General features: G+C 40.2%; 1 protein-coding gene across 3 annotated transcripts; it reads left to right on the top strand.

Moving 5' to 3' along the window:
* The first annotated feature begins 4,148 nt into the window (after window positions 1–4,148).
* Window positions 4,149–26,288, top strand: TMEM106B (transmembrane protein 106B). Of its 3 annotated transcripts, XR_008558076.1 has the most exons (9): window positions 4,666–4,792; window positions 7,815–8,036; window positions 10,996–11,059; window positions 12,874–13,033; window positions 14,708–14,848; window positions 15,593–15,642; window positions 18,001–18,054; window positions 19,198–19,507; window positions 21,948–26,288. XR_008558076.1 is itself a non-coding variant. In XM_054725985.1 (8 exons), exons 2-8 carry the CDS (start codon window positions 7,817–7,819, stop codon window positions 19,334–19,336), a joined length of 828 nt encoding a protein of 275 aa, XP_054581960.1. In that variant the 5' UTR covers window positions 4,149–4,208; window positions 7,815–7,816; the 3' UTR covers window positions 19,337–19,787. The 3 variants fall into 3 exon arrangements, 2 of the variants coding, with proteins under 2 accessions (XP_054581960.1, XP_008146874.1); XM_054725985.1 differs by lacking the exons at window positions 4,666–4,792; window positions 21,948–26,288 and adding an exon at window positions 4,149–4,208 and having other exon boundaries at window positions 19,198–19,787; XM_008148652.3 differs by lacking the exon at window positions 21,948–26,288 and having other exon boundaries at window positions 19,198–19,787.
* The last annotated feature ends 1,078 nt before the right edge of the window (window positions 26,289–27,366 follow it).

The following is a 27,366-nucleotide window of genomic DNA, read 5'->3' as shown; positions in this document are numbered from 1 at the left end:
TAGAATAAAGTGCAGATGGCATGGTGCTGCCATCATCTCATATCAGCTCTTTAAAGCCACTGTCAACTGTTGGTTTATAGGACTCAATAGCTATAGTCTGTTTCAAAATTCTGGATATTACCTATGCCTATTTCCTTTCTTTTCTTAGTCTCTATCCAGTAAGATCCTACAAATAAATCAGAAAATAACTAATGGTAAATATGAAAGAGAGTTTAAAATATATAATACACAATGATTTTGTATTAAATTTAAATGTTTCATCCAAATTGTTTAGGATAAGCTCAGACCAGGTGTACAAGAGAAAATGCATCTATTCAAATACAGTCAGGCTACCGTCAACAAATCAACAAATGATAAGTGCTGGCGAGGATGTGGAGAAAAGGGAACCCTAGTGCACTGCTGGTGGGAATGCAGACTGGTGCAGCCATTATGAAAAACAGTATGGAATTTCCTCAAAAAATTAAATATGGAACTGCCATTTGACCCAGTGATCCCACTTCTAGGGATATATCCTAAGAAACCTGAAACACCAATCAGAAAGAATGTATGCACCCCTATGTTGATAGCAGCACAATTTACAAGCTAAGATCTGGAAACAGCCCATGTGCCCATCAGTAGATGAGGGGATAAAAAATCTTTGGTACATTTATACCATGGAATACTATGCAGCAATAAAAAAAGAAGGATCTCTTACTCTTTGAGACAGCATGGAGGGACCTGGAGAGGATGATGCTAAGCGAAATAAGTCAGTCAAAGAAGGACAAGTATCACATGATCTCACTCTATGTGGAATCTAAGTAACAAAACAAACTGATGAATGGAGTGGATCCAGTGGCATGGAAGCATGGAACAGAGTGCCGATCTCCGAGGGAAGGTGGGGGAAAGTGGATGGATGGAGGTAATCAACCAAAGACCTTATATGCACATATGTATATCCCATGGACACAGACAATAGGACGCTGAAGGCCTGGGATGGGGGCAGGCTAGTGGGGGGGAAGGGGGACATATGTAATACTTTCTACAATGAAGAATTATTACAAAATAATAGAGTCAAAGTGTCAACTTCTATTTATTATTCACCCTCATTATTTTAATTTACTTTTCATGAAAAGTAATTTATTTCAAATTTATAGTATTCAAAACCAACATATTCCTCTATCTCATGGAGCAGCATTACAGAGATAGTGCGATGAATGATAAGGATATACAGGCACAAGAGGAGGCTTTAAAGTTCATGCAGGTACTGATGGTCAGAAGTGGCAATAGGTTCTAAATCCAGAAAAACAGTTTGGGCAACAGAAGTAAGAAAATGGAGCAGAGACTGGTCAACACAGGCCACATAAAGGCAAATTCTGTATAATAAAGATGTAATATGCAAATGGTCGTTACGACTGCGAGTAAGACAGGATCACGGATCAGCAGGAGGGTGGAGCAGCGAGGAACAAGCGGGCAGTGGAGAGCTACAGGAGGGGGCAGGGCAGCAAGCTATGAGGGAGGAGCAGGGGGCGCAGAGGGAGCAACAGGAGGGTGGGGCAGCGGGCAGAGAGCTACTGGAGGGTGGCAGCGAGCTACTGGCGCATGGATTCATGTGCAGGGCTACTAGTCTTCTATATAATAGGAATTTAGAGCCCAACTCTGAATATTAATGGGAATTATAGAATATCATCATCAAATAGGGCCCCAAACGAATGAATTGAATTTATGACCTATTGTTGAAGTATAAAAGTATGAAGTATTGAGTGTCAGTAATTAATGAAAATCCAAGATAAAGAGGGACCTCTAGGCTGGAAGATGAAGTAATGTGATGAGAAAGAAAAGTTCATCTAATACTTTTTCTAAGTATGAATTTTTAATTTTTTATTGAAGCATTGTTACATATAATAAATTGAAAGTCCTAACTGTTCAGTTAAATGAGTTTGGGCAGTTGCATGAAACCTTTTAACTATTGTCAAAAACCAGACAAAGAACATTTATATAACCCCAGAAAGTTCCTTTTCCCCCTTTCCTGTCCATTTCTACCTTTATCTGAGTCAATTACTTTCCAATTTAACCATATATTATTTTTGCCTTTTCTTGGAATTCACGTAAATGGAAACATATTGTGATATACATTTTTTTTGCATTCAGACTGTTTTGTACAAAATGTTCTTGAGATTCATCATGTTGCTTTCATCAGTAGTTTGTTCTTGTTTATTGCTGACTAGTATTCCATACGAATTATATGTCCTTTGATGGGTATTTGTTGGGTGTTTTGCAGTCTTCCCTCTCTTTCTGTGCCTCAGTAGAACTCTCTCCATCCTGTTGCCCTGCCCCAGCCTTCAGAGGGTTGCTCAGGACAGCTAACAAAGGCCTGCTCAAAGGGATGGTTCCATCCGGACTCTCACATGCTAATTTTGGGCACTTATGGCCTTTGGGACAGAGTTAGAGGGTGGGTGCAGAAGACTCACTCTGGACTGGACCTCCAAGAGCATGTAATCTAGCATTCCAGCCCGCACACAGCCATTCAACATTTGGATGGTCTCCTATTACCTGTTTATGGTGCATTCATGTAGGAAAAGTTACTTGATGTACCATAAACTCTTCTGTAGGAAATGAAAGAAACTGTCATTCTCTCCTCTCTTAGCTCTCACTACCTTCTGGATTTAAATTTATGAATGTTTATTTGTGCCCTCAGTTCTGATCATTTTTAACTGATTTTAACAAATCTTTCCTGATTTGTGCTTGTTGTGAAGTGCAGCAAGCCTCTTATAACTTTATAAACCCTGATCGGTCTCTTTATTTTTATTTTATAACCGTTTCAGAATACCTTCTCCAGGGTTCCTGGACCGAATTCTCCTCTATTAGGTAGTAGTGACAGTCACTTACTAAAAGACTGAAAGCACTCCTTTTCTCCCCTTCCCACTTAACTTTACTTACTGTTCCCCTTTGCATTGGCGTAGGAAAAAGCCACTGGAACCCACTGTGACTTTTCTAACGGGCCTTGTTTCTTATTCCCAGAGTCTCTCACTCCCATCATGCTTTCCTTTTTCTCTACCTATGCTTAGGGTTGCGGGCTCCATCCCCAGTGTGGAGGCAGCCGATCAATGATTCTCTTGGGCCTCCCTGTACTTTGAAAACAATTTTGACCTTTCGTAGGAAACATGTAAGTAGAACTTACTTTAAAGGTCCTTGGTTTATTAAGCTCCACTCTTGGATTAGCACCTACCATACATGTATTATTTAAACATTTTGCCTAGATCCTTAACTTGCATTATGGTGGCTGTTTGTTCAGGGTTTTTCATACTGTTTTAAGGATGGCCCCGCCAGCATGGCTCAGTGGTTGAGGGTCAGTCAATGAGCCAGGAGGTCAGTTAAGATTCCCGGTCAGGGCACATGCCCAGGTTGCCTCAGGATCCCCAGTAGAGGGTGTGCAGGAGGCAGCTGATCCATGATTCTTCTCATCATTGATGTTTCTATCTCTCCCTCTCCCTTCCTCTCTGATAGCAATAAATTTATTTTTTTTAAAAGGATGGCCTCTTCCTGAAACCTTTTTCTTTAATTCTAACCATCTTGCCTAACCCTGGAATCTGGAAGTATTACATCCCAGCTGGGCTGGCCTTTTGGATTTGGCAAACTGCCCCGCTGAACCCATAAAACTTGCCTATCATTCTCTAACTTCAGCTACAGTTATGGCCTCGGAAGAAAAACATTCCTGTGATTTCCCCTTCCTTAGTACTACAACTCCAGCTTGAAGAGTCCCATTGTCTCCCAGGTCACTTACTGTCTCACCTGAGATTGCTGTTCTGATTATATTAATGCATACCCTTAAACTACAAATACAGGAGCTACTACTTAAGATACAAATACTAGGAGAATATGTTACTTAAATTCATGAAATGTTCAACCTCCTGCAAGCCATGAGTCCCGTCTGTGCTCAACAGTTATTCCCTGCATTTCATTTAACCCTCAGAACAACTGTGTATTGTTGTTATTCTCATTTTCTAAATGAGAGAACCTAACCTCTAACCTTTGAGGCGCCGAGGAAAGTCGCCCAAGGTCCACCGAGCACGGGACTCTCCCACTCCTGCTGACCAACCACTGAGAAGGGAAAGGGCGGGGCGGGGGACGCCCTGTGCAAAAACAAACCAAACCAAAACCAAAGCGAACACAAACTAGATTCCCTCCTGCTTATATTTTCCTTCTACTGAACAAGAGGCTCTAAGTTAAAAGTAAGTGCGACTTAATTACATTACATTAAATTAAAACAGACGTGAGTCTGTCATCCAGTTCATCCCCCTCCCAGCGCCTCGATGGGCAGGGTCAGGGTCCAGCCTCAGAGCGGGGACCAGAAGCCGGCTCAGCGGAGGGCTGAGGCAGCTCGTGCACGTTGTTCCCCCTTTGTAAAGGGAAATGGCCTCCACGGGGCGGGGGGAGTAATACTCTTACTTTTACATTTTCTAGGGCCAGGCGGCCAGTTTTTACCTTGAAGTCTTGGGAGACCAAGGTAACAAACGCAAGCGCGCACATTCAGGGCAGCTGCGCTTCCGGTCCGGGACGGCGGAGCCAGGGCGCAGGCGCGGGGCACGGCTCTGGCCACACACACACGCCTAGGAGCGCGCTCTGCGCAGGCGCGGGCGCAGGTTGCAACAGGGCAGGCATCAGCTGATTCCGCCCTCGCGTCGCTCCCGCCCCCTGACTCCGCGGTGGCCCTGCTGCAGGCCAGTCGCTCCAGCCCCGGCCGCCTGACCGCGGACTCCGCGACCCTGTTCTCCGGCCTGTGCGCCCCGGAGCAGCTCGGGACCACCCAGCGCCGGTGAGCGACCCCCGCTGCGCGGCCCCAGGTCCCCTTCCAGAGCGGAGGGAGGGGAGACCGCCGGGGAGCTGGGCCCGCCAGGCGACAGGGGCGGAGCTCTGGGCTGTGTTGATGGAGGTGTTGTGCCACCACCTCCTCCTACCCAGACCCAGGCTGACTCCTGCGGAGGGGCTCAGGCTGCGACGCCCTGGTTGGTTCCACGCCCCCACACCTTGTGAGGCCGCTGGTTTTGCTGGTTTTGAGTTTTCTTGCACGGTTGGCTGGGTCTTCATTTTAACCTTTCCGGAGTAGACGGTAGGCTGGGTTTTTGTTTTGTAGCTCATGGAAGGGACTGGCTTCCTTCGTTATCGCAGGAAGTTACGATCCATTTAAATTGGATGGGCTGCTGTACTTTTTTTCCTCTCTCTTCCTACCGAGTCTGAGTTCCATGTTGGTTTTCAGTAAATTAAAAGGCTGCGATCAAACAAACAAACAAAAAACACTTGGAGCACACAGAAGAGAAAGGCGGCTTAGAACCTCTCTATACGCCAACCAGCCTCCAGGAATAAAAGTGCTTAAGTTCATAAGGGTTCTGAGGAAAATGGAGTAACAAGTGTGGGGATGCCCAGTACCTGACAAAGTGTGGTGTTTGGCCATTAGCCTTGAAACACCTTTCTTTTTTATTTTTAATTTTATTGATTTCAGAGAGAAAGGGTGAGGTAGAGAGAGAGAGAGAGAGAGAGAAAGAAAGAAACATCAGTATCAATGATGAGAATCACTGATCAGCTGCCTCCTGCACGCCCCACACTAGGATAGACCCTGCAACCAGCATCGAACTGTGACCTCCTGGTTCATAGGTTGAGCTGAGCCAAGCAGGCAGGGCACACACACACCTTTCTGAGGCAGACTCTATCAAGGCAACTGTTAGATGAGGTCCAGACAGAGCCCCTGGCTTTGCCTTCTGTGTCTTTCTCTCCTAAGACATACCTGTGCCTGGCAAGTATTGGTTTGGCCGGGATTTAATGTCATTGAAACAAATCAAGAGAAGATAATGCATTTGTAGAAGTCATAAATTATGTTTTTGAACTTGTACATATAAAAATGGCTTTAAATTTATACTTAATTTTCCCCACGTTATTTTTGACAGTTATGCTAAAATTTTGAAATTGATGTTTTGTACGGGTAAGTTATCTTATATAATAAATAGGTAATATGCAAATTAACCCTCATGCCCTCATAAGATGGCTGCCTACGGCCAGGTTGGCAGGGGGGTTAGTGAGGGATGACCAAACGACTGAACAAGCAGACTGCGTGGAGTGACCAGGCCAGCAGGGGGGTTGGTGAGGAATGACCAAACGACTGAACAGGAGGCTGCATGGGGCAACCAGGCGGACAAGAGGGGGGCAATTAGGAGCAACCAGGATGACAGAGGGGGGTAGTAAGAGGCAACCAGGCTGGCGGAGGGGAGGCAGTTAAGGGGCAACCAGGCCGGCGGGGTGGGAGTGCAGTTGGGGGCAACCAGGCTGGCAGGAGGGGCAGTTGGAGGCGATTAGGCTGGCAGGGGGGGCAGTGAGGGGTGACCAGGCTGGCAGGAGGCGGGGCAGTTAGGAGCGACCAGGCAGGCTGGCAGGCAGGCAGGTGAATGATTAGGAGCCAGCGGTCCAGGATTGTGAGAGGAATGTCTGGGGATCAGGCCTAAACCGGCAGTCAGACATAGCCCGAGGGGTCCCAGATTGGAGAGGGTGCAGGCTGGGCTGAGGGAACCGCCCCCCATGCATGAATTTCGTGCACCGGGCCTCTAGTATTCAATATTTTGGAATGTTCCTTTCATAATTTTAACTCTGCCAACTGCTGAATGAGAGAAAAACATGTAGAATTTGGTTTTTGAGTTATTTTTGTTGCAAGTGTTTAAATGTTTAAAGCAAAAAAAAATGTATGGATGAGAGGGATTTTAAATTTTATTTATGACAAAGGAGCATGAATTTTAAAAGATTGAAAAATACTACTTTGAATTTGCTTGGTGATACCTAATTGTTATCTTCTTAACTGTTAAAGAAACTTTTGCCTTTGGTGCTAATTGGTTAAAAGGCAATATGTGTTTGTGTTTTATTCTAAGAAATGTGAAGCCCACATTACTTTTCAGAGAACCCAGAGAAAGTATGTTAAATTGTAATGTTGTTTGAAAGCCCATTCTCATCACAAGTCTGATATGATATTATTTCATAGCTAGGGGGCTCAGTGCATGAATTCATGCACCTTGAAAGGAAGTGTGGACCACGAGGCTGTGGTGGGCACGGAGGCAGGTCTTGGCCCATCCTCTGCACCCCCGTCCAGCCCCTCCACCAGGCCCCCTGGTCCCCTGTCTGCCAGCAACCCCGCCACTGCTCCCACATGCTGATGGCACCAGCCCCACTCGCACCTGCTGATGGCACGGAGGGATTGGGGCCGGCGCCAGCAGCAAGTGCGAGCGGGGCTGGTGCCATCAGCAGGTGCAAGCAGTGGCTACTGCCCCAATCGCCCCTCAGGAGCAGGGAGAGGTGGAGAATCCCTGAGGGGCGATTGGGGCCAGCATCTGCCTCTCACACCCACTGATGGTACTGAGCGGCAGGCGGGACCACAGCACACAGGAGCAAAGAATTTTCAGTAACCACCAGAGGCTCCCTGCCTTGGTCTGGCCCCCCCACTCATCTGCTCCACCATCCCCTTCACTGCTGATGTCTGCCATGTTCCCCGCATGTCCCCTGGTGGTCAGCACACATCATAGCGACCAGTTGTTCCGCCGTTCGGTCTATTTGCATATTAGGGTTTTATATAGAGAGATATTTTGATAGATAAACACTTTTGGACTCAAGTAAGTGGCTTCATTGTTTCAGACATTACTTTGATTGAATATAATTCTAATTCCCAAAGTAGTCTGTCTGAATGTTTGAACATGCCCCTGAAATTTTCTAAATTAATTAGATTGGTATAAGTGTTTTATAAGGTTCTTACGTATACATATTTTGTGTGTGAAGTTTGCTATAAGATTATTCTTTTTCTTTAGACATGGGAAAGTCTTTTTCTCATTTGCCTTTGCATTCAACTAAAGAAGATGCTTACGGTGGAGTCGCATCCACTGAAAACATGAGGAACGGGCTGGTTGGTAATGAAGTCCATAATGAAGATGGAAGAAGTGGAGATGTCTCTCAGTTTCCATATGTGGAATTTACGGGAAGAGACAGTGTCACCTGCCCCACTTGTCAAGGAACAGGAAGAATTCCTAGGGGTATGTGCATTGTTTTCCCTTTAAAGAATGATTTCAGGCATTGGCACAAGAGGAACTGCATGAAGGGGGATGGTATATGACGATGAGTCAAATAGGGAAAAAAAATATCAATTTGTGGAATATCATAGAAATCAAAGGGAAGTAATTCCCGTGTGCTGTTTTCAGGCTATTTTAGGAGCAATGGCAACAATAGAAAGAGTGAAAGCACGTTTGTGCTCTTCTCGCTATCTGCTTGGTTAGCGTTGATAATGTGACTCTGGAGAAGCCCAAGGAAAGGACAGAGTGGCAGTAGGAGGTCTAGCAGAGTCTCTGATAGATGCCTTGGGTTGGGAAAGTTTATATTTGAGGAGTTGGCCTTTGAATGTGGTGATTTTTATCTTTGCAGTGGTAGTGACTGAGAATAAAAGGATTATTTTCGTTGAAGGGATTAATGTACCAGACTAGGGGAGGGGAAGATTACCTGGATATGTTTTTGAAGTATGGCCAATGGGCTTTTTTGGCAACTGGAAGTGGATAGTGGGAAATCAAGGATGACTCCAAAGTTATTTTTTGTCTGAGCAGCTGGAAGAATGAACTAGTTATTAGGATGGAGAAAAGGCTTGAAGGTCTATGTCAGGGGAGAGCTCAGGAGCTCAGTTTTAGTTATGTATGTTTGGAGATGCATATTTGACACCTACATGGATATGTGCAATAGGCAGTTATAACAAGGGCCTGGAATTCATGTGCAACGTGTAGGCTGGAGTCATCAGTATACAGGTGATACTTAAAGCTGAGATGGATGAGAGTGTTATAGGATAGTAAGAAGGTATGAAAATTCTAGGACAAGTGAAATAGGGAAACTAAACAGATAGTTAAACAGCAGTTTGCAGCCACCTAGTAAATCCTATCTTCCCTAAACAAGGACACTTAAGAGTAAATGGTTTGTAGTTCTCCCCAACCAGAGGGTAATAGCTTAAATCACCCTCCTCAGGGAGACAGGTAACAGAAATCCAGTTAGTGCCATTTGCCAACCACACCCAAGGACAGATGAAGAGAATAAATCTCATTTTGGTACATCAGCATAAAGATAATGGATATTCTACTGGTCCTCCCTTAAGGACCCTCCTAAATGTCCAGCCTTGAAAACCCCATGAAAAGAAAGGTCCCAGCAGGCCATGCCATTCTCTTCCCCCACAGGCATGAGTCTCCCAAACTCCAAGGGACCCCATGAGACTTGCAACCAGGGGAGCAATGGGCGGCAGCAATTTGTCCCAGGATAACCCCTGAACCTGTCTCCAAGGTCCCCTTTTCTCTGACTTCCCAGTGAGCCAAGGCAGCCCAGCCTGGGCTCTCCAGATGCTTCTTCTATGCCCTTCCTTGTTCCTAAGTGTGGTTTTGCTACTGTCAATAAATTCTTGCTTGCTCTTCTGCACTTTATCTCTTGATTGAGACCTTTCTTTTAACACGTTAAGCGCCATGTCGGTCACCGGTGACTGACACTATACTTTGCGTCCGGACCTCGTCAGTCACTGGTGCCGCCAGCATATCGGTGAAACCGGATATCTCAGGCTAAACGGAAAGGAAGACAAAACAGGCTTGGCGCTTAATGTGTTAAGAAGATAAGAACCAAGGTCTTGTAGTCTCATCGGTAACAAGAGCACCAAGTTCGGCAGCGTGGAAAAAAAAGCCCTAGCACTGAACCCTTGAGCATTACATTTTGAGGTCAGTTGCATGAGAAAGAATTAGCAGACACTGACAGAGCAGCTAGTGTAGAAGGAGGAAATCTGTATTTGGTGTCCTAGAAGGTAAATGTAGAACATATACAAAGGAGAAAAATTGATCGACTGTTAAATATTACTGATAGATCAATTAATGTGAGGACTAAGAATTGACCATTGGATTTGGTGATGTAAAGACCATTGGATTTGGTGATGTATATCCTGTGTAGAGTGGAATCAGGTACATAGGAGGAGCGGTTATATAGTGGGAAGATAGCTTTTGCATTGAGTTTTACTGTGTAAAGAAGGAGTGAAGTAGTATAGCTGGAGGGGACTGTGAGGTCAGGAGAGGGATTTTTATAAGATGGAGTGAATAATATTTGGAGAGAATGATCCACAGAGAAAGCATTGATAATGCAGGAGCCGGGAGAATTATTAGACCTAGTGCAGGGGGCTACTCTTAGTAACAGGAAAGAAGGTAGAATGTGTGGACACAGCAGTAGATAGTTTAGGTGCATGTGGTAGTGGGAGCTTGCGAAAGTTCTCTTCTGTTTGCTACATCCTGAGCTCAGAGTGAGTATGGGGAAGAAGATATTGGATGTTTCAGAAAAAGTTGAAGTTATGAAATGGTGGTCTTGGTATGTCAGGTTGAGAGTGTGAACTAAGGAAATTAGTATGATTGTTGGCATCATTAAGGGCTACTTGAGATTAGTGATCTAAAATCAGACCAGTGAGTATAGTTGGATGTTTTTCTCTCTCACATTTAACTGTGGATATAGGCACAGTAGCTAAGGGTTGGTTTTAACCAGGATTGTAGTTTATCTAAATGAATACCAAGATGCAATATGTAGATATATATACACACAAAGATGCAATATGTATATATACACAAAGAGACATATATTTATACTATATATATATTTATATACATATATATATATATATTTATATACATATATATATATATATTTTCATATGTGGGTGTGTTGGGAGTAGTGTAAATGAGGGGAGAGTTATGGAGGGGTCTGGAAGGAATAATTGAAGCATATGGAAAGCTTTAAAAGAGAATTTAACTTTGGTTCTTTAATGGTTAATACAAAGATCCAAGTTGGATAATTTCTGAAGATTTTGAGAGCAGTTTACTAAAGGAATGTGATGAGAACCACATGGTATTTTGGTCTCTCCAAACCAGACTTTGTTGAGCAGTCACTACATTTTTAATTAACCATGTTAATAAATTTTTAAACTTCTTTAACTCTTAGGGCAAGAAAACCAGCTGGTGGCATTGATTCCATATAGTGATCAGAGATTAAGGCCAAGAAGAACGTAAGTGATTATACTCATAAAAAAGTGGCAAATTGTTTTGCTGTGTGGTTTTTGTTTTGTTTTTTTTTGCTTTTCAAATTATCTGTATTAATAAAAGGGTAATATGCTAATTAGACCAGGTCGACCAGACATCTTCCTGTAGTCCTGCCTTCCTTCCAGACAAAGCCATGGTGGCAGGGTCCGAGGCAGAGGCAGTTAGGGGCAATCAGGCCAGCAGTAGGGAGCAGTTAGGGAGCTGATCAGGCTGGCAGGGGAGGGCATTTAGGGGTGATCTGGCCGGCATGGGGGAGCAGTTAGGGGCGATCAGGTCGGCAGGGGAGGGCAGTTAGGGGCTATCAGGCCAGCAGGGGAGGGCAGTTAGGGGTGATCAGGCCAGCAGGGGAGGGCAGTTAGGGGTGATCAGGCCCACAGGTAGAGGTGTTAGGGGTGATCAGGCTGACAGGCAGGTAAGCGGTTAGGAGCCAGTGGTCCTGGATTGTGAGAGGGATCCTGGATTGGAGAGGGTGCAGGCCGGGCTGAGGGACCTTCCCCCCCCAAACCCCCCCCCCCCGTGCATGAAATTCATGCACCGGGCCTCTAGTATATAATAATTACTCTAGTTAACACTATTGAAAGGGAAAAATGCTATCAGATTGTTAAGTAATGCTCTCATATGCTTTTGTGTCATCAAAAAAAAAAAAAAAAAAAAAGATTCCTAGTTGGGGTAAGGTCTTGAAAGCAGCATAGTATCTGAATCTTATCAAATCCATTTATTAAAACAGATAAACTTAAATTAATAGTAGGGAACACACATAGAGAAAACATGTTTATTTTTAAAAAATGGGTGTTCCCACTAGCACAGGATAAAAATGGGTATTCAAACCTTGATGACAGCAAGGACTTAAAATGTTGAGCAGCTGTGTGGAAATTGTGAATGGAAGCAAGTAGAGAGTTCCTAAGAGTCCCAACGCCACTGATACCCAAAGCAAATACCTTACCTATAGGAAGAGGATCCCACTCAGAGGACTTTCAGCAAATACCTCTGAGAATAACTTGTTAAAATGGGAGTGCTCCTCATGCTCCAGCGTGGAGAGAGTGCGAAAAAGGCCACAGAGATCCAGTAAGGGACCATGAAAAGATCGGAGTGGACTGGGCCATCCTAAGCCCTCGAAGACCTGAGGGAAACTGGATAAAAACTCTTACAGAAAGGACAGGCACACCCTGAGAAGAACCTGCTGGGGTAGGATCCAGTTTGTAAAGTGGAGAACAGGTTCAGCCACTAGAGAAATAATCTCAAAACTATAGACTTGGATATTCATACTGGCCATTTTTTAATACCTTTTATAACAACAGAGAATGGCTATAGACTTGAGGTGAAATTGATAAGCCATGTTGATATCTCATTGTTTTAAGAGCTTCAGAGGTGGTTATTGATGAGTAGTCACTTTAGGGAATCACAGTGGCAGAATTCACATGTGAAAATTCTGCTTTAGGGAAATCAAGAGGAAGTCTTGAAATCTATATATTTTGAAAGCTCCCTGTCTTGATTTTAATGTGCAGCCCACTTTGGGAGTCACTGCAGTGATGTTATATTTGTAACAAGTCTGAAATCCTAGTCTCCGATAAGGTAAATACATCTTTTAAGGAGAACATTTCAGTACTTAGTAGACTCAGACCCAAGCCTACTTAATACTTTTATAATGGAAAAAGTTGATAAAATACATCTTACACAGCTAGCATAATGGGGGAAATTCAAGTTGAAAATATCCTCTCTATATGTTTCATTGTGTAATTTTTGGTGCACATATATTTAAATATTCCATTTTCTTTTTCAGAAAACTGTATGTGATGGCTTCTGTGTTTGTCTGTCTGCTGATTTCTGGATTGGCTGTGTTTTTCCTTTTCCCTCGGTCTATCGACGTGAAATACATCGGTGTCAAATCAGCATACGTCGGTTATGATGATGAAAAGCGTACAATATATTTAAATATCACAGTAAGTAAAAATTTTTATTAAAAATAGTTTACTTCATTCCTTTATGATGTTAAACAGCACCTTTGTCCTTGTTGAGAGAAGATTAAATGTGATGCTGGTCAGCTTGTGTTCTATGTGTCTACAGTATTAACCTTCTCTCTGTCATTTCTGGTTCTGCTGAAAATGGTGAATAATAAATACGGTCAGTTGTGTATGCGGAATCATTTAGCATTTGAAGATGCCTTTAGGAGGATAAATGAATTAAACAATTACTACCAAAATTTCCTATATAATAGAAAGCTAATATGCAAATGGTCATCACGCCCTCACACCATCACACCGTAACGGCTCAGACACTCAACACTGGGGAGAGAGGTATGGGGACCAGCCAGGCTGTGGCCTGGGAGAGGGACAAACCGCCTGCCCCGTGGTCCTGGGTGCCAGCAGCCACGCCTGCACCTGCGGCCCGGGGGAGGGACAAGCCGCACGACCCACGGTCCCGGGCACCAGTGGCTGCGCCTGCGCTTGCGGCCCAGCCCAGGAGAGGGACAAGCCACCCGCCCCATGATCCTGGGCGCCAGCGCCTGTGGCTGCGGCCTGGGAGAGGGACAAGCTGCCCACCCTGCGGTCCCGGGCGCCTGCGACCCAGGCAAAGCCGCCTGCCCAAGGTCCCCTGCGGCTGTGGCCGGCCCAGGCAAAACTGGCCTAGGTCCTGGGTGCCTGTGGACTGCCAGAAGGAGGGAAGCCCAGGTCCTGGGTGCCTGTGACTGGCTAGAGAAGGAAATCCTGGGTAACGGGTGCAGGGCGAGGCAGAGGTGGTTAGGGGCGATCAGGCCAGCAAGGGAGCAGTTATGGGCGATCAGGCCAGTAGGGGAGCAGTTAGCAGCGATCGGGCAGGCAGGCAGAAGTGGTTAGGGGCGATCAGGCAGGCAGGCAGAGGGGTTAGGCGCGATCAGGCAGGCAGGCAGGTGAGCGGTTAGGAGCCTGCGGTCCCATATTGCGAGAGGCAGTTGGACATCCCCCGGGGGTCCCGGATTGGAGAGGGTGCAGGCCAGGCTGAGTCCCCCCACCCCGTGAATTTTGTGCACCTGGCTTCTAATCTATGTATAATCTGTTTACTTTTCAACATTTGTTTCTGAATTTGAGACAGTTGTGAATTAGAATAAAAAAAAGTTGGACCTAGTGATGTACCTTTATCTTTTTCCAACCAAACAGACTTAAATCTTTTCCATTTTTTCTCCATGGGGACCTGGTAGAAATTTCTATTTGTGTATAATCTAAAACACCAATTTCTTTTAAACCAAATTTATTTAAAGTGCTGCTATATGGCCATATTTGTATTTATTAGAATAAGAAATAACTTTATTAACATTTAGTAAACATTTAGATGAAATTTAAAAATTATTTTTATTGAATTTTTGCTAACGCCGCAAATACCTTTTCTAACATTCTCGGCCTGTACCATTTCTGGGCCTTTTTTTTTTTTTTTACACTATTGTAGCATATTCAATACATTGTACTCATACATATAACCAAAGAATTGGTTCATTTGATATTCTTTGACATTTTTGTTAAAACTTTTATTCTAATAATGAAGCATGGCCACAACTGAAGTCATTTTTATTAGTTTGAATACATCTTCCTTTTGCTTATTTTCAGATAACTTACACATTTTCTGCCTCCTTTCTTTTGCAGAATACGCTAAATATAACAAACAATAACTATTATGCTGTTGAAGTTGAAAACATCACTGCACAAGTTCAGTTTTCAAAAACAGTTATTGGAAAGTCACGCTTAAACAACATAACAAACATTGGTCCACTGGATATGAGACAGGTAAGCTTCAGTCATGAAATACTTTGAAGAAGTTAAATGAGTCTCAACTTTATCGTACTACCTTGAGGGAGGTGGGGGTTTCCTCAAAAACTTGACTTTGCAATGTGCCCCATCTATAATAATAAAAGCGTAATATACTAATTAGACCGGACAGCCGAACGACCTTCTGGACGACCTTCTAGATAAAGCCAGGGCTGCTGGGGCCGAGGCAAGCCACCAGGTTGTGAAGACTGAGCCCCTTGCACAAATTTCGTGCATCAGGCCTCTAGTGAATATCCTATATAATAAAAGGGTAATATGCAAATTGACCCTAATGGCAGAACAACTTCTGAGTCACTACAAGGCACACTGACCACCTCTTGGTCCCTTTCCCTGGCCAGCAGGCTCCCATTGCCATATGGCCACCCTCGGCAGGGCCGGGGCCCATGAGTGGATGGGAACAGCCAACCTCTCGGTTCTTTCCCCGGCCGTCAGGCACCGATCACCCGATGGCGAACAGGGAACTGGGGGTGAGTGGTGGGGCCAGCTGTGGGCAGCTGGGGAAGATGGCCCTGATCGCAGGCCAGGCCTAGGGACTATACCCATGCATGAATTTCATGCATCAGACCTCTAGTATAAGAGTAAGTCTTAGCATCAGACTCATAAAGGGAGAGATTTCTGAACTCTTTGAAGTTATGAAATGTATCTGAAATGTTTGATTATTGATCCAATTCTCTCTGTTTATTTTTATTTTTTGCCTTCCAGATTGATTACACAGTACCTACTATCATAGCAGAGGAAATGAGTTATATGTAGTAAGTTCTGATTTTTATTTTCTCTCGTTAAATTATAAAGTATGAATTAAATATGTATGTATTTTATCTCCCATAATCTTAGCAGTCACAAGACCGCATTTTGGAATATTCCTTCTGACTTCTGCTCATCTCTGTTTTCTTCTTCTCCCTTTTCAATGTACATGACATTTATGTGCAACACCTGATTTTTTTTTTTTCCCAGAATTAAGATCATATATACAGTGTCACTTTATGTTTACTATTTTAAAATCATATTCTCATATATTCTATTTGTTGATGTTTTAGTATGGGAAGATTAATAATGCTAATACAGTCAAGCCTCATTTCTCAAATGTCTCTCATCTCGAACAATTCTGTTCTCAACCCAGTTCACAGAAAAAAAAAGTCTGGATTGTTAAAGTAAACCAAACTGGGAGAGAATGTTTTTGTTGCAGGCTAAATCAACCATTAGCACAATTTTAAAACATAAAGAGGTCCTCAAGAGTGCTAATGGCCCTAGCTGATTTGGCTCAGTGGATAGAACTTCGGCCTGTGGACTGAAGAGTCTCTGATCCCATTCCAGTCAAGAGCACCTGCCTGGGAGGCAGGCTTGATCTCCAGTAGGGGGCATGAAAATCAATGATGTTGTCATCCCTCTCCCTTCCTATCTCTCTAAAAATCAATAAAAACATTGGGAAAAGGTCAGAGTGGGCAGGAAAGGTCAGTGGGGGAAAAGGAGACATGTAATATTTTCAACAACAAAGAATTTTAAAAGATTTAAAAAAATAATAAAATATATAATGAAATTTATATTTTAGAACAAGAAGGTAAAGAAGTTCTTTAAAAAAAAAATGGGGGGAAAAAAGAGTGCTAGTGTTGCTGAGGCTGTGAAAGAAAAATGATTACAGGCAATTGAAGAGGTAGAAAAACTGTTGATTTGGATAAATAAAAAGCCATTAGCCAGTGACAGCATTTCAGAGACGGTGATATATGAACAAGCAAAGACACTGCATGCTGACCTGAAAGATACCCCTGGAACAAGTGCTAAAAGTGATTCCTTTAAGGCTAGTAAGGGGTGGTTTGATAAATTTAATAAGTAAAGTGTTTTGTTTTTTTTAGATTAAACAGTACATTAGACATGTACTCGATGTAAGAAAGGTCAAAACAGGGAATCATTTGGGGGTCTGGAATGGAATCATTCAATTTATATTATTTCTAATGGGGAAAATGATTTGGGTTTTCAAACAAATCGCTTGTGGAACAAATTAAGTTTAAACTGATGTTCCACTCTAATGTGTAATACTCTGTTATTTTGATGTTCTAAAACTTATAAATTCTTTCTAAATGATTATTTACTCTTGTTAAGTAAAACAGTGATAAATTTTTATCATCTATCAGCCTGATATAAAATTTCTGAACAACAAACTGATTAGTGAAATTTCAAAAGGTGAAAAGTAAAAGTAGGGGGAGAGACAAAGTGGCGACAGTATAGGCAGATTGGTGCAGCCACTATGGAGAACAGTATGGAGTTTCCTCAAAAAACTAAAAATGGAACTCCCATTTGACCCAGTAATCCCACTTCTAGGAATATATCCCAAGAAATCAGTAACACCAATCGTAAAGGATATATGCACCCCTATGGTCATAGCAGCACAATTTACAATAGCTAAGATCTGGAAACAGCCTAAGTGCCCATCTGCAGATGAGTGGATTAAGAAACTGTGGTACATCTACACAATGGAATACTATGCTGCTGTAAAAAAGAAGGAACTCCTACCATTTGCAACAGCATGGATGGTCCTGGAGAGCATTATGCTAAGCAAAATAAGTCATTTGGAGAAAGATAAATATCACATGGTCTCATTTGTGGAATATAATGAACAACATAAACTGATGAACAAAAACAGATCCAGAGACAGAGAAGCATCAATCAGACCGTCAAACCTCAGAGAGAAGGTAGGGGAGGGTGGGGGTAAAGGGGGAGAGATCAACCAAAGGACTTGTATGCATGCATATAAGCCTAACCAATGGATACAGACACCAAGGGGGTAAGGGCATGAGCAGGGGGGTGGGGTGCAATGTGGGGATAAGGACACATATGTAATACCTTAATCAATTAAAAAAATAAATAAATTTTTTAAAAAGTTAAAGTAAATTGCCCTGGCCCATGTGGTTCAGTTGGTTGAGCGTCATTCATGCACAGAAAGGTCACCTGTTAATGAAAATATTAATCATTATGTAAGATAGAGGAAATGATCAATACTGCTTACTTATTATATCTTAATAGTATCACTTAGCTTTAGCATAGGAAGAATTGTAATTAAACTTTTACATTTATGTCATAGGTATCATGTGTTCACATTGTTTTCTCTTTAACAGTGACTTCTGTACACTGCCATCCATCAAAGTGCATAACATAGTTCTCATGATGCAGTGAGTATGAATTTTTTGAAAAAGACATTTCTTTGTTTAAATTTCAGATTCATAACATTGGCTAGAGCAGCAATTTTCAACTGATGTGCTCTGAGAATTTTTAAAGCATGCAATACCTGACTAGTCAGGGACACTGACCTCTTTTCCCTTAGATTGTCAAATACAAAAAAAAAGAAAAGAAAATGACAACAGCCAACACAATATAGCCTTCTAGTGTGAATGCCCTGTCACAAACCATAAGTATATAGGTCACATAATAGAGTTGCATCTTATTGGTCATGTTGCATAAGTTTGCATCTGACATACTTTGAAGCAAAAAGGGTAGGTAATCATTATTGTTTTGTTTTTTGTAAATCCAAAATTATACCCTTTTTTTGATCAGCAAATAAGTTTTTGGTGTGCTGCAGAATTTTAGTAACTAGATTATGTGTGCCATGAGCTGAAAGGGTTGAAAATCACTGACTTGGAGCATACACAGCATTTTTACAATGCCATCTCAATTGGGTTTTATGTCTTACAAGAGTGCTCTGATGTCAAATAACTATTATCCCATGTTACAAATGAGGAGCTGGGAGCTCAAGAAGTATTAGTACAGGATCACATGCTGCTGAATAGTGAACCTGGACCTTGCAAGACCTCAGGAAAATGTCAGGGGTTGGGACAGAGGGGAGGACTGAACTTAGCATCCAATTCCTTGCTCCCTTTGGTAAATGATCATTAGCATTAGTGAGGAGAAGTAACGTTACTGGTTTGTATATTGGATGTTACCCTAAGCTGTTAAAACATTGTAGGTTATAGGTTTGGAATTTAGGCCATTAGCCTAACATTTGATGAACCCTTTTTCTGTAACTGTATGATTTTTAATAGTATGATGAACTTATGCTGTATTTTTAACTAAAGATAGGTGTTTTGAAAAAAATTACATTTGTTGTATATAATTATTTGGATAAGGCTAGCTCAGCCAGCATTCCTGTTGTCTGTTGGGAAGATATTTCCTAAGAGACCCATGTCCAGAATATGAAGCTATCATCAATCAAATAATCTCTCTCTGAAGAGAATTTTAATGTATAAAAGTATGCTCAATTGAGAAAACTTTTATATATGTAACTATTGAATGTTTCCCTGCATTTATTTTATTTTTAGAGTCACTGTGACAACAACATACTTTGGACACTCTGAACAGATATCCCAGGAGAGGTACCAGTACGTCGACTGTGGAAGGAACACGACTTATCAGCTGGGGCAGTCTGAGTACCTGAATGTCCTTCAGCCACAACAGTGAAAGCTGGACAAGATGCAGCTAGAGAAGAAGAAACAGTATTGATTTTTTTTTTTAATCCTCACCTGAGGATATTTTTCTATTGATTTTTAGAGAGAGTCGGAGGTAGAGAGAGACAGAGAAACAGTGATGTTTAGAGAGACAATGGGGTCGGGGATTGAGCCTGCAACTGAGGTATGTGCCCTTGACTGACACACTGTCTACTGAGCCACACTGGCTAGCGCCCTATTGATATTTTTTAAACTCTGAAGGATGAAGGACTTACTTTCTGATAGGGGATCTTACATTGAACAACCTAAATTTTATACTATTCTACATTTACAGTACTCTATACAGCTAAAAGTATGTGGACTTGCAAGTCTCTGCAGCTCTCTACTCCCAAGTACATGATATTGGTACCAGGATCTTCACTTAAATCTAAGGTTACTGATTGGTGTTCTTCTCCCCCCACCCCTTAACCCCCACTCCCCAAAGGTGGAAACTGAGACTTTCCCTACAGAAAAATAAATATTTAAGGTTCACAGCTCCAATCACTACTGAAAACATAAGTTTGGTAATGAATATAATTCAAAAAACTTTATTTCTGAAAGTTTTTATAGACTTATTACTGATAGCTTATTCATTATGAAAGACTTTTAAGGACTAACCTTTTATCCTATTTTATAATTCCCATTGCTACACGGAAGTATTTCATCTATATGGTATAGTCTTCTATCTTCACTAAACATTTTTAGTTTTTGATTTGTTGAAATTCTACTCACTTGCATTTTTGTCCATTTTATTTCAGGCCAGTGCTTGAATAACACATATAAATTAACCAAAATAATCTTTGCAAAATTCTATACCTAAAATTTTTAAAGTCTCTAAATGTTTTACTTGTCTTTTCATTTTAGTTACAGTTTTATGAAATTTTGGTATAATCTTCAAACATTAATGTATAATATTGTAAATAAACTGCATGGTTTTTATACAGCTTTAATGTCAAGTGATACAGATTCAAAAGAAAGTAAGATATCCATAAAAATAAAATAGGAAATGAAATTCAGAAACCTATAGAATGTTAATATATTTCCATTTACATATTAGATCAGGCATAAAGTAAATTTTAAATAAAATATTTTGATGCTCCATTTCTTTTTTAATATTGCTTTTCATACTAAAAATTGTGAAGACACTTTTCATAACTACTAGGTACCCAAATTATCAATTTTATGAATGCTTTGAGGTAGAAATTCCTTTGGTTGAAATTATCCAAGAAATCCTGTCAATGAATGAAAGTGGCTATATCAAAATAAAATCTATATTATGCTTTTAAATATTTAACCACTTTGCACATCACATGGATATCATACCTCTAGCAGTTACATTTTTAAGGTTTTCTACTTTTGGTTTGAATTTTATTTAAAATTATTTTCAAGTGTAAATTATTGGTTTATTCACTTTGTTGTTTTATGCTTTCAATACCACTTACCAACTGGGCTTTTTGCCTTTTTACTTACTAAGGTCTAATGACCTTTTAAATACATACCACTGAGTGTAGGGGCTGACTATGCTATTCAAAAAAAGAGGGTGGGGCGACTTGATTAATATCTTTCTGTTGCCTCGTAACAAGAATAAGGCTCCCCTGGCCACCTGCCCCGAAGTGTCTGACTTAAGTCTGAAACATTATTATTAATCAGTCTGACTCAATTCTGAAACATGTATTAAATTATTTATATTAATAACTAATTATTGAATTATGATTTACTTAATTATTATGAAGCCCTCCTTTCTAACTATTGGTCATCCCTTAATTTATTGCTAACTTAATCCTGTGTTACTGCTAAACTAAAATCAGCTCTTCATATTTATTACTAGAGGCCCAGTGCACAAAATTCGTGCACTTGGGGGAGAAGGATGTCCCTCAGCCCAGATGTCTCACTGACGGCTTAGGTCTACTACCTGCGGGGAGCGGGCCTAAGTCGTCAATCGGACATCCGTAGCACTGCCACAGAGGCAGAAGAGGTTCCCGCCACTGCCGCTGCGCTTGCCAGCCATGAGCCCAGCTTCTGGCAGAACGGCACACCTCCCTGTGGGAGCGCACCAACCATCAGGGGCAGCTCCTGCACTGAGCATCTGCCCCCTGGTGGTCAGTGTGCATCATAGCGACCAGTCATTCTGCCGTTCGATTTGCATATTAGCCTTTTATTATATAGGATGGACTTCTGGTCAAACCCAATCTTTAAGTTTTTTCCTTAGTTTTTGACTACTCCCATTCTTGAAATCCCACACTTCTCTAGTGTACTGATTCTATTTGTATTTTTTAAATCATTGTCATTTCATTTTCCCTCATTCTCTTCTGACATCTTTTAATGTGTATTATCTAGACCCTCTTTCACCTCATAATTTCTACTCCTTTGACTTCAACAATGCAATCATCTGTATCAGATCTTCCAAATCTGTTTCCACATGCCTGACCAATTACCCATCTAGTTTCCATGTAGCTAGTGACCTAGAGATACTAATATTTCAGTGACTATGTATAAAACCAATGTTTTACAAAATCTTATTTTTTGTTTTGTTCTCATCTTGTCCTCATGTCCTGTTTCCTTAAAAATCACATTCATTTCTTCAGAATCATCCTTCAGATACGTCTTCTACAAAAATCAATCCTAATTTATTTTCTTGCTTTGTATCTTTTAACCTTGGAAAATTATATAGTGTAAATTAAATGGATTTTTTTGTTGATTTGTGGTTCTAAAATACTTTTGGATTCATAGTATCTAATGAAGAGGCAGGAAAGTGAAGGAATATTTGCTTTTTAGTCAAAAACGTACTATACCTACTTTCTGTGAGTTTAAGTAAAAAAAAAAAAAACAACTAGAATTTAAAATAAGTATTTAAAAAAAGGTAGTAGAGAAATAAAGATCATCTATGACTACTTTCAGAGTGGGTTAAGTAACTACCAGAATAAGCCTAAAACAACAGGCTATAAATTAATAACACATTCTGGTAAGGCCGAATTTTAGCCATTTTTAAAAATCTGGAAAGAATAAATGAGGCTTATCTTTTCTTAGGTCATTGTCTGATGTAGTTTCTTACATGGTAATAGATAGGTATCAGTGCATTTCTTTAAAACTGCTCTCAAACCTTATCCAAAGGACATGGTAAAGATATTACTTTTTTTTTTTCTGATAATTCCAAGGGTAACTTTCTCTTCAATTACACCTTTAATAGCCTGGCCATTCTAACAAGGCATAATGCTATAACAAGCCCGTGTGTGTTGATATCACATGTATATAGCACTGTATCCTTTTCAGAGCACTTTCATATGTTTTTCTTATGTGATTTACCATAGCCCTGTGAGTTAGACAGAAGAGGGCAGGATCCTCCGCTTTTGGAACAGGAAGGAGAGGCATGGAGAAGTTGAGGGACATGCTAACCTTCACATATTTAGTAAATACTTTGACTGGGCCAGACCTAGTTTTTCTGTCTCCTATATCTGTGCTCTGTCATTTAAAATATCCATTGGAAATGTCATTGACTCAGGTTAGTATGATCAAAAATTAGAGGAACTGTTCACATGCTTAATAGTCACACTCAAAATAATATTGATGTACTATGGTTTGGGTAACGAAGTTAGTACCTGGAATATTTTAAGTGGGAAATTAACACCAATAAAATATTTTGGACCATAATCTGTAGCTTAATGTTTTTGTAAAATTTAGTACTTGATCATTCCAATAAAGATATGACATGTCATCAGAGTAGACTATTTATAAATAATAGAGATTTTTTGAGATTTGAAATATGAACAGTATGAAGACATTAGATACCAGACAAATTACTTGAAATTGCTAAAGTGGTTACTATATAATACATAACATGTAAATGACTTTTTATTTGTGTACATTTTTTCTATGACTTTTTTGTTTAAGACAATGAGTTAATTATTTTTCCTAAAGATTCATGACAAAATAAAATTCAAAAAAAAATAAAATTCACTTCAGATCTTCTGAATTGTAGTTTGGAGATGACACAGTGCAGTGTTAAAATGTATAGGAAATGACTGCCAAAACACGATAAAAGTAACCTAGGAGACTTCAAATGTTAGTCTAATGAGTCCTTTGTGGTTCTTAGCCTTATTATTGCAATATAATTCTGGATATTTCATTGGAGGGCATGTCCCCAACTGTCTCCCACGCTAGTTTTTGTTTTTGTTTTTTTTAGAGTTCTTAATTCTTTATATAATGATTGCATCTTATTTAAGAATATACTTTGTTAGGTACTTGACCCTTAAGTCACTGCTAGGTATAGCTAATATTTATTGTTACTTTACGTGTCACACACTGTATTAATCTTTTGTGTGCATTGTTACTCCTCAGCAGAGCCCTCTAAGGTGGATACTGTTGTAACCTCTCATTTTATATCTGAGAAAATTGAGTCTTAAGGAAGTTAAGAAATATAGTTAAGATTTTAAGTGGCAGATTCAAGATTTACAAGTCTGTAACTCAAGCATTATTGCTCTTACAGTTAGCATATTTTCTTTCTAGTCTTTGAAAGTGATTGCAAAAATATATTGATTGTTGCAATTACCATATAAAACTTTGAGGTGTTTGATAGTACAGTTGATCCTTGAACAATGAAGGGAAAGTTAGGGATGGAGACCTACCACACAGTTGATAATCGGCATATGCTAGTAAATATAGTTATCTGCAAATGCAGATTTTCTTTTTTTAAAATAAATTTTTTATTAATTTTAGTGAGGCAGGGAGAGGGAGAGAGAGATAGAAACATCAATGATGAGGTAATCATTGATCGGCTGCCTCCTGCAAGCCCCCAACTGGGGATCAAGCTCGCAACCCAGGCATGTGCCCTTGACCGGAATTGAACCCAGGGCCCTTCAGTCCGCAGGCTGATGCTCTCTCCACTGAGCCAAACCAGCTAGGGCCATATACAGATTTTCATCCACAGAGTTGACCCTTGAATAATATGGGTTTAAATTACACTGTCCAATCCTATATAATAAAAGGCTAATATGCAAATTGACCAAATGGCAGAACGACCAGTCACTATGGTGCTCACTGACCACCAGGGGGCAGACGCTCAATGCAGGAGCTGCCTCCTGGTGGTCAGTGTGCTCCCACAGGAGCAGCACCGCTCAGCCAGAAGTCAGCACTAGGGATGTCCAACTGGTGGTTTAGGCCCGCTCCCTCCAGGCCTAAGCCATTAGTCGGACATTCCCCAAGTGCCCTCGGACAGTGAGAGTGCACTGTGGTCCCTCAGAGGGCGCACGCTGAGGGACCACACCACCCCAGGTGCACAAATTTCGTGCACCTGGCCTCCAGTTTGGATATAAATTGGCCTCTGCAGTCCAAACCTGTGTTGTTCAAGGATCAACTGTTTTCAAAAATAATATTAGGGGACTTTATTATTTTGTAGATATTTGGTATAATAAAATGTTTATCATTGATTTTTAAAATATATTTTTTGTTAGGATTTATTTCTTTTGAAAGATGAAAAATTTTAAATTTATAAATATGTATCAACCTTCTTTGATTAGCAGTATAAATTGACTTTCAAACTATTAAGTTGCAAGCCAAAGTTGTTACATTCGGTCATAACATCTTGAAAGCAGCAAATACTTGTCTCACATTCATATAGGAATAATTAATAATTAATTTGATTTATCTTGTAAAATATTTGAAATGAAATATTTATCTTAAACTTTTATTTTAAGGGAAAAATATGTTTGAGAATATAGGTTTAAAAGACTGTTAAACATTATTTCTTTAAAAAATGTATTTTTACATGAAAACAATATATTTACAATGTTCTTGAAACAAAAATTTCACTTCTATATCCCAGATCGTCTTATTTTCAAAATAAACATTTTCATTTGTCAGCTGAAATTTCTGATTAGAACTAATATTTGTGTATTTTTGTGTTTAGTCAGAATGTAAATTTCACAGTGGATTTTTTAAATTATCCTTAATTTGGAAGAAAGCAAATTATATGTTTATCAAGTTACTACTGGGGAAAATGGTAATTTTAATTCTTTTAAAACTAATAATATGATTGGTTATGTTTGTAGTTTATTTTACATGTGTTTAGCACAGGCTGTACGTTTAAAAATATACTATGGTCTGTATTGATCCAAAAAATATTTCATAAATTAATATAATAAAGGTCAAGTTTTTCATAGCTAAATCTAATTCTTTTAGAAGGAAATTGTTGCCTTCTTTTTAATTACATTAAATGAAATGTATTTAAATGCTTTCAGCATATTTTGTATACTAAAAAAACCAAAAGGGATTAGTATTGAGCCAATGGCCAAGAGGTAATATTACTACCATGTAGACTGTTACAGTGTAAATTGTTTCACTTCCCCCAGAATTTTAGAAACTAGAAGTCTGGGAGATGCAGCATCAGCTGTAGTTGGGTGATTCATCTTAAAATTACTGTGTGACATGGAGCATATGCCAACTTGCAAAACATGCATAAGTTCATTATGTAATGGTTTGTTCAGGCATGAGATATCAGCAAGCCACATCTTGTGTGTTTTGTCTTACATTTCTTTGTAGAACTAAATTACATGAGATTTTGGAAAATCATTTGAAATGCTTGCTGACTTGACCTCCCTGGTCAAATATTTAAATGATGGCATTACTGGGTGGATTCTAACCCATGATTCTAATTATGGAATAAAGAGTAATATAGATATGAGACTGTGTATAGGGTACTTTTTGTATTATACATTAGCCTCCATCATAACACTTATTAAATTTCCAAGTCGAGCAGTTAACTATTGTTGCTGTTCATGTAACAAAACATGCTTATGATAGTAAAATGAGAAGTGCCCCCAAATGCTATTATTTTTAATTCACTTGTAACTGTTAACTCTTGTAATTGTGTATAACACAATAAAATTTGTAACAATTTTAGCATGAAAAATAAAAGTTGTATTAGTCAAGTATGTTGGTTATGCTTTTGAAATTATCTTTACATAAATAAATCAGTTTAGATATTGAAAGCCCTTTAGCTTAAAGCTCTTAAGTCCTTACAACCTTTACTCAAATTCCACGTTAATATCATCTTTGATTTCTCTTTCCTTCATCCCCTTAGATTCTGATTCATTGCTGAATTCTATCTGTTCAATCTCCAATATCTTTGGAGTCTGTCTCATACTTGAAATATTTTTTCCTATAAAATTATTTGGCCTTATTCTTAATCTTATTTCTTTCAATGCCCAGCTGCAGTGTCCCACCCCTCTCTCCCTCCAAACATACTAAAACATTTGGTGACATTGCTCCCCACCCCCAATGGACTTTTAAAAGAATTGCCCAATCACAAAAATTTTCTTTTTTTTTAACTCAAAACTTTTAGTTTTAAACAGTACCAGCTTGGAGTTAGTGTTTTAATTATGGTTTAAAAAATTGTATGTTCTGAAGTTGTGACCAAAAAAAGAAAATTATATATATATATATATCCTGGTAGGATAATGGGGAAAATGAGATTACCTGGGTGTGCTCTACCAAGCCAATTAATCAAGGGAGAAAGAAGAATCATTAACAAATTCATGAGGGTTGTTATTGTGGTGGTGTGTTTTTTTTTTTGTGTGTGTGTGTGTGTTTTGTGTGTGTGTGTGTGTGTGTGTTTGGTTGTTTTGTGTGGTTTGTTTTTTTGTGTGTGTGTGTGTTTTTGGTTGTTTTGTGTTTTTTGTTTTTTGGGGTTTTTTTGTTTGTTTGTTTGTTTGTGTGTGTGTGTGTGTGTGTGTGTGTGTGTGTGTGTGTTTGCTCAGTGAATAGAGCATCGGCCTGCAGACCAAAGGGTCTCAGGTTTGATTCCGGACAAGTGCCTGTACCATGGTTGCAGGCTCCTCCCTGGCCCTGGCTCTGGTCGGAGCCTGTGTAGGGAGGCAGCCAATCAATGTGTTTCTCTCACATGGATATTTCTCTCTGTCTTTCCTTCCCTCTTCCACTCTCTGAAAATCAATGGAAAAAATATCCCAGGTTGAGGATTTAAAAAAAATAAAATAGAAAATTAAAAGGTGT

The sequence above is a fragment of the Eptesicus fuscus genome, chromosome 14 (genome assembly GCF_027574615.1).
Source record: "Eptesicus fuscus isolate TK198812 chromosome 14, DD_ASM_mEF_20220401, whole genome shotgun sequence".
In the NCBI taxonomy this organism is placed as follows: domain Eukaryota; kingdom Metazoa; phylum Chordata; class Mammalia; order Chiroptera; family Vespertilionidae; genus Eptesicus; species Eptesicus fuscus.
Note: the sequence above shows the minus strand (reverse complement) of the source record. Positions and strands in the feature narration are given on the sequence as shown.